Raw genomic sequence first — 15312 nt, forward strand, 5'->3', positions numbered from 1 at the left:
AAGAAGAAGTTGGAAGAGTGAGGACTCCTAGATAATGAGGATTGCTGGATTCATTCTCCCAATTTTGATCTCTTCCCCTCAGGCAATGCAGAAGTCAGGTAGGCCCCTCAAGTCCCTGAAGCAGCGGTTGAAGGGCAAAGAAGGGCGAGTCCGTGGTAATCTGATGGGCAAGCGGGTGGACTTTTCAGCCCGCACAGTCATCACACCTGATCCTAACCTTTCCATCGACCAAGTAGGCGTGCCTCGTTCTATTGCTGCCAACATGACCTTTGCAGAAATCGTCACCCCCTTCAACATTGACAGGTGTGACCATAGGAGCCATGGAAGATTAGGATCATGGGTACTTTAAGAGAAACGCTTAAGAACATGTGAGGAAACTTGTCAGAGTGTCCAAAGTGACTAATTAGTCTGTGTGTTTTGTTTTTTTTGTTTTTTTTGTTTTTTTTTTTAGAGGAGAGAACAAGGATGGAGCTGGGACTAGAGACAGAGGGGAAGGCATGTGGAATTAGGGAGGAGTTAGTGGTGGTCTTTCCCCTTTCAGACAGTGGGGATACCTTAGGAAAGTGAAACCTTATTTGGTAGAAAGGGAGAACAGAGAAGGCATTTATATCTAAGCCACATCTTCTTCTGTCCTTAGGCTTCAAGAGCTGGTACGGAGAGGAAACAGCCAGTACCCAGGAGCCAAGTATATCATCCGAGATAATGGTGACCGAATTGATCTGCGCTTCCACCCCAAGCCTAGTGACCTCCACCTCCAAACTGGCTACAAGGTACTTAGATGCCTCTGTCGTTTTCCTCAACTTTTAACTGGGGTACTTCATAGGATATGGCTCTGTTTCCCATAGTTCATAGTGTTAGAAGGTTATTGAGAAATTGCTTTGTGTCCCATCACCCTAGAGCATATAAGGAGATAGTAGCATTAGACAGTAGTTATGGATAGTGAGTGGTAGGGGTGAAGGAGACAGAACTGAAGGAAGTAGGACAGAGGGAAAAATATGAGTCTCTAGGGATTGCAGATGAGAACGGTACTGCTTTATTGACACATTTCCCACCTTCTTCCTCAGGTAGAGCGTCATATGTGTGATGGGGACATTGTCATCTTCAACCGGCAGCCAACACTACACAAGATGTCTATGATGGGTCATAGGGTCCGAATCTTGCCTTGGTCCACATTCCGCCTGAATCTCAGGTTAGTTCAAAGATCAAACACTTGAATAAATTAGAGAAATTAGGACTGGTGAAAAGAGTAAGGATTGGAGTATTTTGCTTAGGTCATAATCCAATTATTGAATCCATGTGTTTTCCTCAGTGTGACAACACCCTACAATGCAGACTTTGATGGGGATGAGATGAACCTGCACTTACCACAGTCTCTAGAGACTAGAGCAGAGATCCAGGAACTGGCCATGGTGCCCCGAATGATTGTTACACCTCAGAGCAACCGACCTGTCATGGGCATTGTGCAAGATACACTTACAGCGGTGCGAAAGTTCACCAAGAGAGATGTCTTCCTAGAGAGGGTGAGCTGACATGGAAATAGAAAGCCTGGAGTTACAAGATTCGAATTGATCTTTGGCTCAAAACTACCTTCTCCTTTTCTTCCTCTTGCTTGGTTTTTTTGTCAGTAGACACTGATTAATTCTGATTCCTGCCATTGATCAGGTTGCTTGTCTTTGGTATAGTTGAAAGACCCAGGACTTTGGGGCAAAGCTTGTGGGGTCTAGACATGGGGATTAAGGCTTTGCCTAGTGCTTGAATTTTCCTTTTCTCCCACAGGGTGAAGTGATGAACTTACTGATGTTCCTTTCAACGTGGGATGGGAAGGTACCCCAGCCAGCCATTCTGAAACCCCGACCTTTGTGGACAGGAAAACAGATCTTCTCCCTTATAGTACCTGGGCACATCAACTGTATCCGGACCCACAGCACTCACCCTGACGATGAAGACAGTGGCCCTTACAAGCACATCTCTCCTGGGGACACCAAGGTGGGTCCAGATGCCAGGATTCACAGAGGGTGTGGGCTTGAAAATATAGGTGACCAAATTGTTAAGTAGCTGCTCTGTTCCTAGGTGGTAGTGGAGAATGGGGAGCTGATCATGGGTATTCTGTGCAAAAAGTCTCTGGGCACATCTGCTGGATCACTGGTACACATCTCATACCTAGAGATGGGCCATGACACTACCCGTCTCTTTTACTCCAACATTCAGACAGTCATCAACAACTGGCTTCTCATAGAAGGTAAGGATGTGGGGCAGGAGGCCTCAAGCGATGCTTTTTTATCTAATGCTGTCTCTCCCACTCCTTGCTGCTAGTTCTCTTTTACGCACCTCTTTCTTCTCACCTTCTTCCTGGGTTCTCCATACTGATTCCTCAAACTATATAGCTTGTCTCTGCCCTATGTGGGGAAACTGTCTCTGATATTACTCGTAAACCTTAGGTCATACCATTGGCATTGGGGACTCCATCGCTGATGCCAAGACCTACCAGGATATTCAGAACACCATCAAGAAAGCCAAGCAAGATGTAATAGAGGTGAGAGAAGAGGGGGAGGTTGAAGGAAGAAGTTTCTCTGTGGAAATGACAGGGATGTTAGACATTATGAGGAAGGATAAGCTATATGGTGAAGTGGGGGCTGGATTTTTATGCCAGGGCACCTCTTTATTCCATGTCCCTCTCATCTCCCGCCTTCTAAAAAAATTTCCTTAGGTGATTGAGAAGGCACATAACAACGAACTAGAACCAACACCAGGAAACACTCTTCGGCAGACATTTGAAAATCAGGTTAACCGAATCCTTAATGATGCAAGAGACAAGACTGGTTCCTCTGCGCAGAAGTCCCTGTCTGAATACAACAATTTCAAGTCCATGGTTGTGTCAGGAGCAAAGGGTTCTAAAATCAATATTTCCCAGGTGAGGAAACAGTTTTTTTTCTTCATAGATAATGGGACTATATTGATGTAAAGGAGAGAGAATGAATACATGCAGTTGGAGTAAAGGGGAGAAACTTGGGGATAAAGATGGAAGTAGAACATCCTTATCCTTAAAAGAAGGACAGCAGATAGAACCTCACTCTTTTTTCCCAACCCTCAGGTTATTGCAGTAGTGGGGCAGCAGAATGTAGAAGGCAAACGGATTCCCTTTGGCTTCAAACACCGGACTCTTCCCCACTTCATCAAAGATGATTATGGTCCTGAGAGCCGAGGCTTTGTGGAGAACTCCTACTTGGCTGGTCTTACACCCACCGAGTTCTTCTTCCATGCCATGGGTGGGCGTGAAGGGCTTATTGACACTGCTGTCAAGACAGCTGAAACTGGTGAGGCCTTCATCTAATCCAGAAATCTTGGGGAGGACCGAGAATTATAGTTCCCTCATGAGGAAATTTAATTTTTTCACCCAGGGACTTTAGCTCCCAGCAGCGCATGAAGAGATTTTCAGAGGTTGCTTGAAGCTGTTGCTGTACTGTGAATCTCATATAACAACATAAAGCAAAAAATATGTCCTTTTTGTTACTTTGGGGAGGGTTGAGGATGAGTTTTGTAGGCAGCTTTATGCCAGAAGTATTTGGGGGACTTATTATATATCTGCCTTCTAGAGATTTAGTCTTAGCCTACTGGAAAGATGTAATGAGACATTCCTACATCCTGAGACTGTTGACAGTTGAGTCCCCAAGCATATAGGCTGGGATTTGTGGTTCTGCCTCAAATTTATGTAGAGTCATGTCTTCACCAGGCTATATCCAGAGACGTCTGATCAAATCAATGGAGTCTGTAATGGTAAAATATGATGCAACAGTGCGCAACTCCATCAACCAGGTGGTACAGCTACGCTATGGTGAAGATGGACTGGCTGGTGAAAGCGTTGAGTTCCAGAACCTGGCAACTCTCAAGCCTTCCAATAAGGCCTTTGAGAAAAAGTGAGTAAGCAAAGGTCTTAGCGGTGGTAGGGTCCAAATGTCTCTGAGTATTGAAAACTAGGTATGGAATGAAATAACACTTGCTCTTTCTTGTAGGGGACCTTTATTTTCTTTTAAAATTTTTGTTTTATTTTGAATTTAAACAAATATGAACATTTTAATATCCAAAGACTAAGAGAAAAGAGGATTGTATAGAAATAACTTGTATTAACACCCAGTTTTTTAAGGTATTTTAACAATATTAACAAAACTGCTTTGTTTGTTTATCTCTTTTTATGTATAATTTCTCACTTTTTTGAACTTTTTTCATATGTCACTGACATTCTTCTTTTTTTGTGTCACTATCACTCCTATCCTTAGAGACATCATGGTGTAGTATAGCTACACCTCAAAGCCAGGAAGACCTGGATTCAATCTTCTTTATAACATATAGGGGCTGGGCCAAGTCACTTAATAACTTCAATGGCATCTCTTTAAGAAACTAAGTTGTAGAGAAGGTTCCATTCTGCATTGGTAGAGGGGATTTCCTCACCTAGGCGATCCCCTTACCAACAAAATACAGGTCTAGTCATCAATTCCCCACGCTCCTTTGTAAGAAACAGTAGTGAAAAAGACAAAGATATTGGGTTATGTCTGAAGACATGGCTCATTTCATGTCTCTAGTCTATCACTTTTTTGCTGAGGTATGAAACATGCTACATCATCAGTCTTATGAAGTTCAGATTGGCTACTTTATTGATCAGAGTTCTGAAGTCTGAGTTTATTTCATTTACAAAAGTGCTACTCTAAATACTTTTGTACCTTTCTATCCTTTCTCTCTGTCTTTAACCTCTTTGGGCGTGATATGGCTCCTTATGGCATCCTAAGTCGTCATGCCTTATACTTTACAGCTCACTCACTTATGGATAACCTCATTTTGTTATCCCGTTACTGTGCAGTAGGAAAATGTTGAGCGAATGAACCTTTATTCATAGAGGCAAAGTAATTTGCTCATTGACCACACACAGGGCATTGATAATGCTTTTCCTGTCTCTCAGGATGGTCTGTCCTGTAACTTCTCCAGCTCTCGGGTGCATTAATCTCTCTGTCTTTGGTCCTGCTGCACAGGTTCCGTTTTGATTACACTAATGAGCGAGCGCTGCGTCGTACTCTGCAAGAGGAATTAGTAAAGGATGTACTGAGTAATGCCCACATCCAGAATGAGCTGGAGCGTGAATTTGAGCGAATGCGTGAGGACAGGGAGGTGCTTAGAGTCATCTTCCCTACTGGAGACAGTAAGGTAAGATGTGGCTTCATGGCACACTTGGTGAGGGCAAAGGTTGAAATGGGGAAGTGTGGAATGAAGGAATCTAGTTTGGTGGTTAGTGACTAATCTCAGCTCAGCTCACTGGCAGTCTTGCCACTATCCTTTTCTCCATAGGTGGTTCTTCCCTGTAACTTACTCCGTATGATTTGGAATGCCCAGAAAATCTTCCACATCAACCCCCGCCTCCCCTCAGACCTGCACCCCATCAAGGTTGTTGATGGTGAGTGGTGAGTCCAGACACCTAGACTCAGGAAAGAAATAGGGTGTTGGAGCAAAGGTGAATAAATTGGGCTGGGGGCTGGAAGACAGGTATCCCAGTTCTGATCTTCTCCCTTGTTCCTTACCTCAGGTGTAAAAGAGTTGAGTAAGAAATTGGTGATTGTCAATGGAGAAGACCCTCTGAGCCGTCAGGCACAGGAAAATGCTACACTGCTCTTCAATATTCACTTGCGTTCCACTCTGTGCTCGAGACGCATGGCAGAGGAGTTCAGACTAAGTGGGGAAGCCTTCGACTGGTTACTAGGGGAGATTGAGTCCAAATTCAACCAGGCTATTGTGAGTACTGAACCTCTTTCCATAGTGACTCTTTGGGATCCCTAGGACAAAGCTGTCCTTTAACTACATTTTGAGGGTTTAAAAAAAAAATTGAGAACCTTTGTATTTATTTCTTCCCAGTATATTCCTCTACCCTCCCCCAACTTGAGGGAGAATGTGTGTGTGTGTGTGTGTGTGTGTGTGTGTGTGTGTACTTTAGTATAATATCTTTTGACCTTCCAAGAATAAAAAAGAAAAGAAAAGCAGTTCAGCAAAACTAACCCAACACATCATCCAAGTCCAGCAGCATACGCATACTGGAATGAATTCCACATATGTGGTCTTCTCAGCTCTGCAAAGAAGGGAGGAAGGTATTCTCACAATACTTCTGATTAAGGCTTGGGTGTTAAAATTATAGAACATTTCAATTTTTAAAAAATTCTTTCCATTTACACTATTTTTGTTGTGTATGTGATGTTTTTCTGTTTATTTCATTTTCCATCAGTTCATATAATGTATACTTCTATTCCATATATATCATTTCATATCTCAATAATATTGTGTTTTAGATTCATGTATCACAATTATTGAGCCAGTTCCTCAGTCAGTGAACTTCTCTTTTGTTCCCATTCTGCTACAGATGATTTCACCTTTCAAAAGGTGATAGAACCAACAAAGAGAAATGCTATTCTAGATCTGATTCTCATCAACAGGGAGGGCCTGGTTGCTGGAGTGGAAGTGGAGGAAATGACCACTCCCTTCTAGAATTTGTGATAGAGGAAAGGAAATTTGGGAATGGTTTGAGATGTACTTCTGATTTGAGGAAAGCAGATTCCCGAGAGTCCAGAAGATGGATAGGAGCCCATAGACTAAAATTTTCTGGTGAATTCAGTCCAGGAGGGTTGGGATATGCTCAAGAACAAAATTCTGAAAACAAAGGGATACAAGAAGGAAAAATAGAGTTTGTCTGAAGAGACTTCTGTGGATGCAAAGGAAACTCAGTAACCAATGCAGAAGATGGAAGCCAGGGCAAGTAACAAAGAATGAACATAAGCACACTGGCTGTGAACACACAGTGTCGGGAGTGTGTAAAGAGCAAGAGGGAACTGAGCATTGGGAGAGAAAGTATGGCCTAGAGGGGCACAGTGCAGTATGCTTTGGTTGGGGTAGATGAGATAATAATGACCCAGAACAGAAGTGGCTCCATTTTTATTTTACTTGTTTCCTCTGCAAAGAAGAATGACCATTTACAGGGGAAATGATAGAACAAAAATGGCTAATATGATGACAACTAAGATAAAAAAGGAAGGAGTGTCTGATCCAAGTGAAGGACATCTTATGTACTGAACGAACTGGCAGATGGGATTGCTGAAACACTGTCGGTAATATTTGAAAGATCATGGAAAACTGGAGAGGTGTGCAACAAGATTGGAAAAGGCGAAGTGCTTCGATTTCCAAAAGAAGGGAGTGGGGGGAATATAATCTGTGAATTAGAGGCCAGGAAACCAGATTCAATTAACTGAGAAAATTCTAGAATAGATAAGCTGGTTAGTGAGTATCTAGAAAAGGAAGCAGTGACTGCAAAGAGCCAGCATGGCTTCATCAAGAACAGGTCATACCAGCCTAGAATTATTTCCTTTTTTGACAGGGTTTTTACTAAACTTGGGTGGATAAGGAGAATGTCATAGATCAGGAGTTGGCAAACTGTAGCCCAAGGGCCAGATCTGACTTACCACCTATTATTGTATGGTCTGTGATAACAACTTTTATTTTAAAATGGAAAACCATTTAAAACCAGCTTGAAGGCTCTACAAAAACAGGTAGTGGACCAGATTGGGCTATAGTTTGTTGGCCCATGCTGTGGTGTCAAAAAAAAAAAAAAAAAAGGTCACTAATCCATCCATAAGGATCCCTGCAGGCCACATATTGACTTGGTTGTAAAGTATAGTATTTTCTGTGTTTTACATTAACTTGGTTGGAAAGTATAATATTTTCTGTGTTTTACTGTATTTTTATTTTGTTAAACATTTCCCAATTGCATCTTAATCTGGTTTAGGTCACATGTTTGACACTTCTGCTGTAGATACAGATAATAGCAAAACTATTTATGGAGAAGAAGAGAAGTGTCGACTAGATGATAGTACAGTTGAATGGCTTCAAAATTGGTCAGCTCAAAGTGGTTTTTATTGATTCATTGTTAACCTGGCATAGGGTCTCCAGTGGAGGACCCTAGGATCTGTACTGTTTAATATTGTTATCAAAAAAGTATGCTTGGCATGTTTCTCAGATTTACAAATCATGCTAAGCTGTGAGGGATTGCTAACATACAAGATGACAATCAGGATCCAGAAGAGATAAGCTAAAGCATTGGGTTGAATTTATTTACATGATATTCAGTAGGAATACATAAAAGGTTTTACAACTGGATATCAAACAGTTCACCTTTGCAAGTGAAGGTATTTGTCTGGAAAAGATCTAAGAGTTTTAGTTGGCTGTGTAAGCTCAGTGAGAGTCAGATGTGGCTGTGATGTATTAGTGAGAAAAGTTAATATGATCTGGGGCTGCATTCGGAGAAAGCATACCTTGCCCTTTTCGGAACTCATCCTGAAGTAATGTATTCTGGACACCACAGTTGAAGAAGAACATTGAAAACCTGGTATGAAGAAAGACCTTGAGTCCATGTCATATAATGGGTTAAAGGAACTGGGAATGTATATCATGGAAAAGAAGACTCAGGAAATGTGATTACTGTGTTCATTTGAAGGACTGTCACATGGAAGAGGGGAGTGGACTTGTTCTCTTGGAGCTCAGAGGGCAAAAATGGGAGCACAGGTGGAGTTACAAAGGGTCAGATTTAGGCTTTAGGCTTCCTAACAGTTCAGACCCTTCAGAAGTGGAGTGGGCTGCCTCAAAAGATCGTGGTTGCCTGTCTTTAGATATTTTCAAGTAGAGGCTGTACAACCACTTGCCAGATACGTCATAATGGAGATTCCTTTCCTTTTCGTTAGGCTAGATGACCACTAAAGTCCCTTCCTCTTCTCAAAAGATGTGATTAATGTAGAATAGTACTATTCTAAATACTTTGGTATAAGTGAGCCTTTTTCTTCGATCTTTGACCACATTGAAGTATATACCTATGGATGGGATCCCTAAGTCAAAGGGTATGGACATTTTAGTTATTTTCTTAGTCTAGTTCCAAATAGTTTTCCAAAACAGTTGCACCAATTGGTAGCTCCACTAGCAATATATTAGTGTGCCTGTCTTTTTACAACCTCTCCAAACACTAAGGATCTCAAAGATGAAGATAATAGGAGTACGGTCTTTAGACCAAAACATAGGTAATACAAGTAGAGCTGGGATTCAAATTCAGGTCTCATGATTCAAAATCCAGAGGTCTTTCCAATACACTGTGTTCCCTCTTTGAGAGCTCACTTTTTGCAGAGTAGTATTTTAGATGCTGGGGGAAAATATGGAATTGGGATCAGAAAACAGTTTCGCTGCGTTAGGGGAAACTCAATAATGCCTTACATATGCATAATGCTTCACTGTTTACTGTTTGATCTTTATAACACATTTTTTTGTTAGAGCCCCATTTTATAGATGGGGAAACTGAGATAAGTAGTAAACTTTTCATGACTATTGGTGTTGCAAATTTGTGATTACACTCTCTCCCTAGAACAGTGCTTTGCATATGGGTGCTTAATATTTAAATGAAGGAGTAGTGTAGCACACATGAACAAGCAACAGACATGTCAGGTGCTAAAAATGTGCTCTCAGTGCTTGGGGAACAGTTCATGAAGGCTTTGATTTGTTAAGCCCCTCATTCTTTGTGGACTCCAATTCCAGCTTCTTCAAGAATTTGGGGAAGAAGGAGTGGAGAGCTACATCCTCTTCCCTCACTTGACAGTGAGATGAAGGAAGGATTAGTTTCCTATTTCATCCTGTTAACACTGATTTTTCCCATCCATCAGGCCCATCCCGGGGAGATGGTGGGAGCTCTAGCAGCCCAGTCCTTGGGAGAGCCAGCCACCCAGATGACCTTGAACACTTTTCACTATGCTGGTGTGTCTGCCAAGAATGTAACACTGGGTGTGCCCCGACTCAAGGAGCTCATCAACATTTCTAAGAAGCCCAAGACACCCTCACTCACTGTGTTCTTGTTGGGTCAGTCTGCCCGTGATGCTGAGAGAGCCAAGGTAGGATTGGAAAACCAGGAATACCACTGACTGCAGCTCAGAGGGATGGCAAAATCCAATTGCTATAGAAGGCATTTGGAATTCTTCCCAAGGATGGTGGCCATTATCAAGTTTGATGCTGGCTCTATCCATGGGTTCTGTATAATATCATTTCTAGGCTTTTGGGTATCTAGCTCTTTTCGCACATTGGTGGTAGAGAACTGGGTTCCATGACTCTGTTGTGGTAGTCATCCATGTGTCTACACTTTGTCCAGGATATCTTGTGCCGGCTGGAACACACAACTCTGAGGAAGGTGACAGCTAACACTGCCATCTATTACGACCCTAATCCTCAGAGCACAGTAGTAGCAGAGGATCAAGAGTGGGTCAATGTCTATTATGAGATGCCTGACTTTGATGTTGCCCGAATTTCACCCTGGCTGCTGCGAGTAGAGCTGGACCGTAAGCACATGACAGATCGAAAGCTGACTATGGAGCAGATTGCTGAGAAAATAAATGCAGGTGAGTATAGAGAGCAGGAGTCAGTTGAGCCTCATCACCTTCCATAGTTAGGACTGGTGACATCTGCACTCATCCAAGTGGGAGACACCATCCTTATGCTTGAGATCCTGCAGCCTTATTTTGCATTAACTTCTAGTCTGAGACAGGGTGCTTAATATCCTCTTTCATTTTACAAGTCCTCCTTATGGAATAGAAATGTTAATTTTATTCCCTTCCTCAGCTATCTCTTTTTCAAATAGTTTCTTCTACTCTTAGTTTCTTCGCCTTTATTTAAATTTTCTGCCCCACAACAATTTTCCTTATGATTAATTCATTTGGTGTGGGGTTCTCGAAAGTAAAAGGAAAGACCTGGTTTTATACATGCCGTATGAGAAAGAAGGGACAGGAAGAGGAGTGAAAAGAGTAAATGAGAAGCTCTAGAGACATAAAGAGATCTCTTAGTAAAAGCAGAAAGAAGAGCAGAGAGGAGAGGCATATTGGGGCTGAGAGGAGCCCTAAACAAGTTTATGTTAATAGGTTTTGGTGATGACTTAAACTGCATCTTCAATGACGACAACGCAGAGAAGCTGGTACTCAGAATTCGAATCATGAACAGTGATGAGAACAAGATGCAAGAGGTAATAGAGACGGAGCAGCTTGGATACCTTGGTTCCTGAGTGGGGTGAGGGTTCTGTGGGCTGCCCAGAAATTTAGAAAGTAGGGTACAAGGGTCTTTGAGAGGATTGAAGTTTAGGACATAACTTACCTTTTTCCTTTATGCTCTTCACAGGAAGAGGAGGTGGTGGATAAGATGGATGATGACGTCTTTCTCCGTTGCATTGAATCCAACATGCTGACAGATATGACACTGCAGGGCATCGAGCAGATCAGCAAGGTTGTACTGTAGTCATACAGCACTTGTTGTTATTTTTCCCTTGCCTATCACCTTCTGATCTCGCCCCCTCTTTCCCTAGGTGTACATGCACTTGCCTCAGACAGACAATAAAAAGAAGATTATCATCACAGAAGACGGAGAGTTCAAGGCGTTGCAAGAGTGGATTCTAGAAACAGATGGAGTGAGTCTGATGCGTGTATTAAGTGAGAAGGACGTGGACCCTGTACGCACAACGTCGAATGATATTGTGGAGATCTTCACGGTGAGGACCTTCCCTTTGGGGTTAGCTTGAATGCTTGATGATGTTACAGAAGTTTTAGGAAAGATATGATCATGGTTCCCCTAACTACATTAGAAAGTTATCCTGAAGTCTTATTTTCCTCCTTGCCATGATTGAAGCTCATTTTCCTTATTTCTCTTCCTCTTTTATTTGTATTACTTCCCCAGTGCCCCTGCTTCAGGGAAGCCTTTCATGACCTGATAGGAAAAAGAGAGCTAGAGGAGATAGGAAGCAGGTGTTGTCTGTCCTTCACTCCTGTAACTCTAGCTCAGTATTCCAGTTGTCATTTAATAATGTCTACATAGGTCTCTCTTTTTAGTTTGAGTCTCCTGTTATCACTTGGTCTGTCCTCATGTGGTCTGGGAGAAGTGCAGAGCAGAGCCAGACAGCTGATCAGCCAACAAGCATTTATTAAATGACCTACTATATGCCAGACACTATACTAGATAATGGGGGCATAAAGACACAAGTGACATGCTAGAAAATGGGAGTGTAGAATTCTTAATCTTAACTGTCTCCTCACAGGTGCTGGGCATTGAGGCTGTGAGGAAGGCATTAGAGCGAGAACTTTATCATGTGATCTCCTTTGATGGGTCATATGTCAACTACCGCCATTTGGCCCTACTTTGTGACACCATGACCTGCCGAGGGCACTTGATGGCCATCACCAGGCATGGCGTCAACCGACAAGACACAGGACCCCTCATGAAGTGTTCCTTTGAAGAGACGGTAATGGCCTATACTGCTGGGGAAAGGTGGCAGAATGAGTAGGCAGGGAGCCTTGCTGGTAGTGAGCACTATGAAGAAGTAAGGAGAGAGAGCCTGGGAGAGGCAGAAATCAATTTTGCAGTCTCTTCATGTCCAGTGATAGATGATTGGTCTTAGGGACTATTAAGCTGCTTTGTGACAATGCTATCAGTGCTCTGACCCTTCTCTTTGCCCCTCCATCAGGTGGATGTGCTGATGGAGGCTGCAGCCCATGGAGAGAGTGACCCCATGAAAGGTGTGTCTGAGAACATCATGCTCGGTCAGCTGGCCCCTGCTGGCACTGGCTGCTTTGACCTCTTACTGGATGCTGAGAAATGCAAGTATGGCATGGAGATCCCCACTAACATTCCTGGCCTGGGAGCAGCTGGACGTGAGTATTGGGGCACCTCATTGGAGGGTGTCATTTGGATTTGGGTCTTCTGACCCAAGTCTCGGAGGAGGACCTCAGAGCCTGACGTTATTATTCTGTTTCTTGACAGCTACTGGCATGTTCTTTGGCTCAGCCCCCAGCCCCATGGGGGGCATGTCTCCTGCCATGACTCCCTGGAACCAGGGGGCCACCCCTGCTTATGGAGCCTGGTCCCCTAGTGTTGGTGAGTAACCCCAGCCCAGGGAAAGAGTTGAATGAACCTCTCTCTAGGCTGTGCACATCCCAGTGGGACAGATCTCCAAATAAAATGTCACCTGTGTTGTTTCCCAGGAGCTAATTTTGAATCGATTAGAGAGAGTGATGATAGTGGGGGAGAGCTAAGGAGAAGTAATTGTGAGAGGAAAGAGGCCTAGAAGCAGGGGTTGATGGATCAAGAATGTGTGGAATTTACTTTCTCCCTGTCCCTAACCTCAGTTTTGTTTGGGGTGGGGGTGTTCCCTTCTGAATGCAGGGAGTGGGATGACTCCTGGAGCTGCTGGCTTCTCCCCTAGTGCTGCGTCAGATGCTAGTGGCTTTAGCCCTGGCTATTCCCCAGCCTGGTCCCCTACACCTGGCTCCCCAGGATCTCCAGGCCCTTCAAGCCCTTACATCCCTTCACCAGGTGAGTGTGCACATCAGGATCTCAGTTTATATCTTTACATGCCCATTCTGAGTCAGCGTCTTGTTTATATTCATCATCTATCTTGTCTCCTTTCTCACAGGTGGAGCCATGTCTCCCAGCTATTCACCAACATCTCCAGCCTATGAGCCCCGGTCCCCAGGGGGTTATACCCCTCAGAGTCCTTCCTACTCTCCCACCTCTCCCTCCTACTCACCCACATCTCCCAGCTACTCCCCAACCAGCCCCAACTATAGCCCCACCTCTCCCAGCTACTCCCCCACCTCTCCCAGCTACTCCCCTACCTCTCCCAGCTACTCCCCCACCTCTCCCAGCTACTCCCCCACCTCTCCCAGCTACTCCCCCACCTCTCCCAGCTATTCCCCTACCTCCCCTAACTACTCACCTACCAGTCCCAACTATACCCCAACATCACCCAGCTATAGTCCAACTTCCCCTAGCTACTCACCCACTAGTCCCAACTATACCCCTACAAGCCCCAACTATAGTCCTACCTCCCCCAGCTACTCTCCAACCTCCCCCAGCTACTCCCCAACCTCCCCTAGCTATTCTCCCTCAAGCCCACGCTATACACCACAGTCCCCAACCTATACTCCAAGCTCCCCTAGTTACAGCCCCAGCTCCCCCAGCTATAGCCCCACTTCACCTAAATATACCCCAACCAGTCCTTCCTATAGCCCCAGCTCACCAGAGTATACACCAACCTCCCCCAAATACTCACCTACCAGCCCCAAGTATTCGCCTACCAGCCCCAAGTACTCGCCCACCAGTCCTACTTACTCACCTACCACCCCAAAATACTCACCTACATCTCCTACCTACTCGCCAACCTCACCAGTCTATACTCCAACCTCCCCCAAGTACTCCCCTACCTCCCCCACCTATTCACCTACCTCTCCCAAGTATTCACCAACCAGCCCAACTTACTCACCCACCTCTCCTAAGGGTTCTACCTACTCTCCCACTTCACCTGGCTATTCCCCAACCAGTCCCACCTACAGCCTCACCAGCCCAGCCATCAGCCCAGATGACAGTGATGAGGAAAACTGAGGGAGTGCTAGAGATATTGGAAGCTGGAGAGAGGGGGAGTTCAAGGCCAGGTTATCTCCATTCTCTCCCTGCTACTTCCAAGATGATCCCCAATGACCTCCCAGTTCCTACACTGATTTTTAATCTCATTCTAGATGGGTATTTTTTCTTTTTTTTTTTTTTTGATTGTGCTTTCTTGATATCATCTATTTGTTCTGTCCCCACACCCAGCTCCCTAGAGACTGAGGGTGGGAAGAGTGACCAAGGACACACCCCAGGCCTATCCCCAATAGGGCCCTAACTTAATTAGTTTGATTGAAGCAGGGAAAGGAGAGAGAGGTTTTAAAACCTGAAGAGGAGGGGTAATACTTGTCCATGGAATCATATGTTCTTAGGCAGCATGAAGCTGCCTCTTGTCTGTTTTATTTTATTGAAGTTTAAATAAAGTTTTACTAATTTTGACCAAAAGTGTGCCTTTGGTGCTTTTTCTTCAATGACACGGAAGAAGAGAATGAGACTAGGGAAATAATGGGAATTTTTAAAAATGAGGATAGCATCTTCACTGCCTAAAATGAATTGTACTCACCTTTCTCCCTGGGCTTGTACTGACATCTAGTGGCTAGGTAGTAAATTTCTGGAAGGGGTGGGAAGAATTTGGACTAGAAAAATATAAAAAATAACATTGAAATTTCACTGGACATGAAATAATTTTTTTCATGAACTATAACAGACCTCAGAATTCATCTCATCCAAACCTCTTCTTTTACAGATAAACAGACCCAGAGAAGTCTAATGAGTTTTTTAAGGCCACATTGTGAATTAGTGGGAGAACTGGAATTGGTTATTGTTCAGTTGTGTCTG

At 43.8% G+C, this 15312-nt stretch overlaps 1 protein-coding gene across 1 annotated transcript in view; it reads left to right on the forward strand.

The window, feature by feature from the left end:
- Positions 1 to 14919, forward strand: part of POLR2A (RNA polymerase II subunit A) — a 32141-nt gene extending 17222 nt beyond the window's left edge. The window contains exons 7-29 of the mRNA XM_027857043.1: positions 83 to 303; positions 638 to 770; positions 1065 to 1189; positions 1310 to 1520; positions 1777 to 1986; positions 2071 to 2239; positions 2439 to 2533; positions 2708 to 2911; positions 3092 to 3314; positions 3731 to 3914; positions 5022 to 5193; positions 5335 to 5440; positions 5570 to 5775; positions 9726 to 9950; positions 10205 to 10451; positions 10968 to 11068; positions 11221 to 11325; positions 11405 to 11587; positions 12131 to 12334; positions 12557 to 12743; positions 12853 to 12966; positions 13255 to 13404; positions 13505 to 14919. Of these exons, the coding sequence (XP_027712844.1) occupies positions 83 to 303; positions 638 to 770; positions 1065 to 1189; positions 1310 to 1520; positions 1777 to 1986; positions 2071 to 2239; positions 2439 to 2533; positions 2708 to 2911; positions 3092 to 3314; positions 3731 to 3914; positions 5022 to 5193; positions 5335 to 5440; positions 5570 to 5775; positions 9726 to 9950; positions 10205 to 10451; positions 10968 to 11068; positions 11221 to 11325; positions 11405 to 11587; positions 12131 to 12334; positions 12557 to 12743; positions 12853 to 12966; positions 13255 to 13404; positions 13505 to 14472 (4743 nt within the window). The 3' untranslated portion in view covers positions 14473 to 14919. The remainder of the gene's footprint in view (positions 1 to 82; positions 304 to 637; positions 771 to 1064; positions 1190 to 1309; positions 1521 to 1776; positions 1987 to 2070; positions 2240 to 2438; positions 2534 to 2707; positions 2912 to 3091; positions 3315 to 3730; positions 3915 to 5021; positions 5194 to 5334; positions 5441 to 5569; positions 5776 to 9725; positions 9951 to 10204; positions 10452 to 10967; positions 11069 to 11220; positions 11326 to 11404; positions 11588 to 12130; positions 12335 to 12556; positions 12744 to 12852; positions 12967 to 13254; positions 13405 to 13504) is intronic.
- The last annotated feature ends 393 nt before the right edge of the window (positions 14920 to 15312 follow it).

Source organism: Vombatus ursinus, unplaced genomic scaffold (genome assembly GCF_900497805.2).
Source record: "Vombatus ursinus unplaced genomic scaffold, bare-nosed wombat genome assembly UNPS02011916.1, whole genome shotgun sequence".
Taxonomy (NCBI): domain Eukaryota; kingdom Metazoa; phylum Chordata; class Mammalia; order Diprotodontia; family Vombatidae; genus Vombatus; species Vombatus ursinus.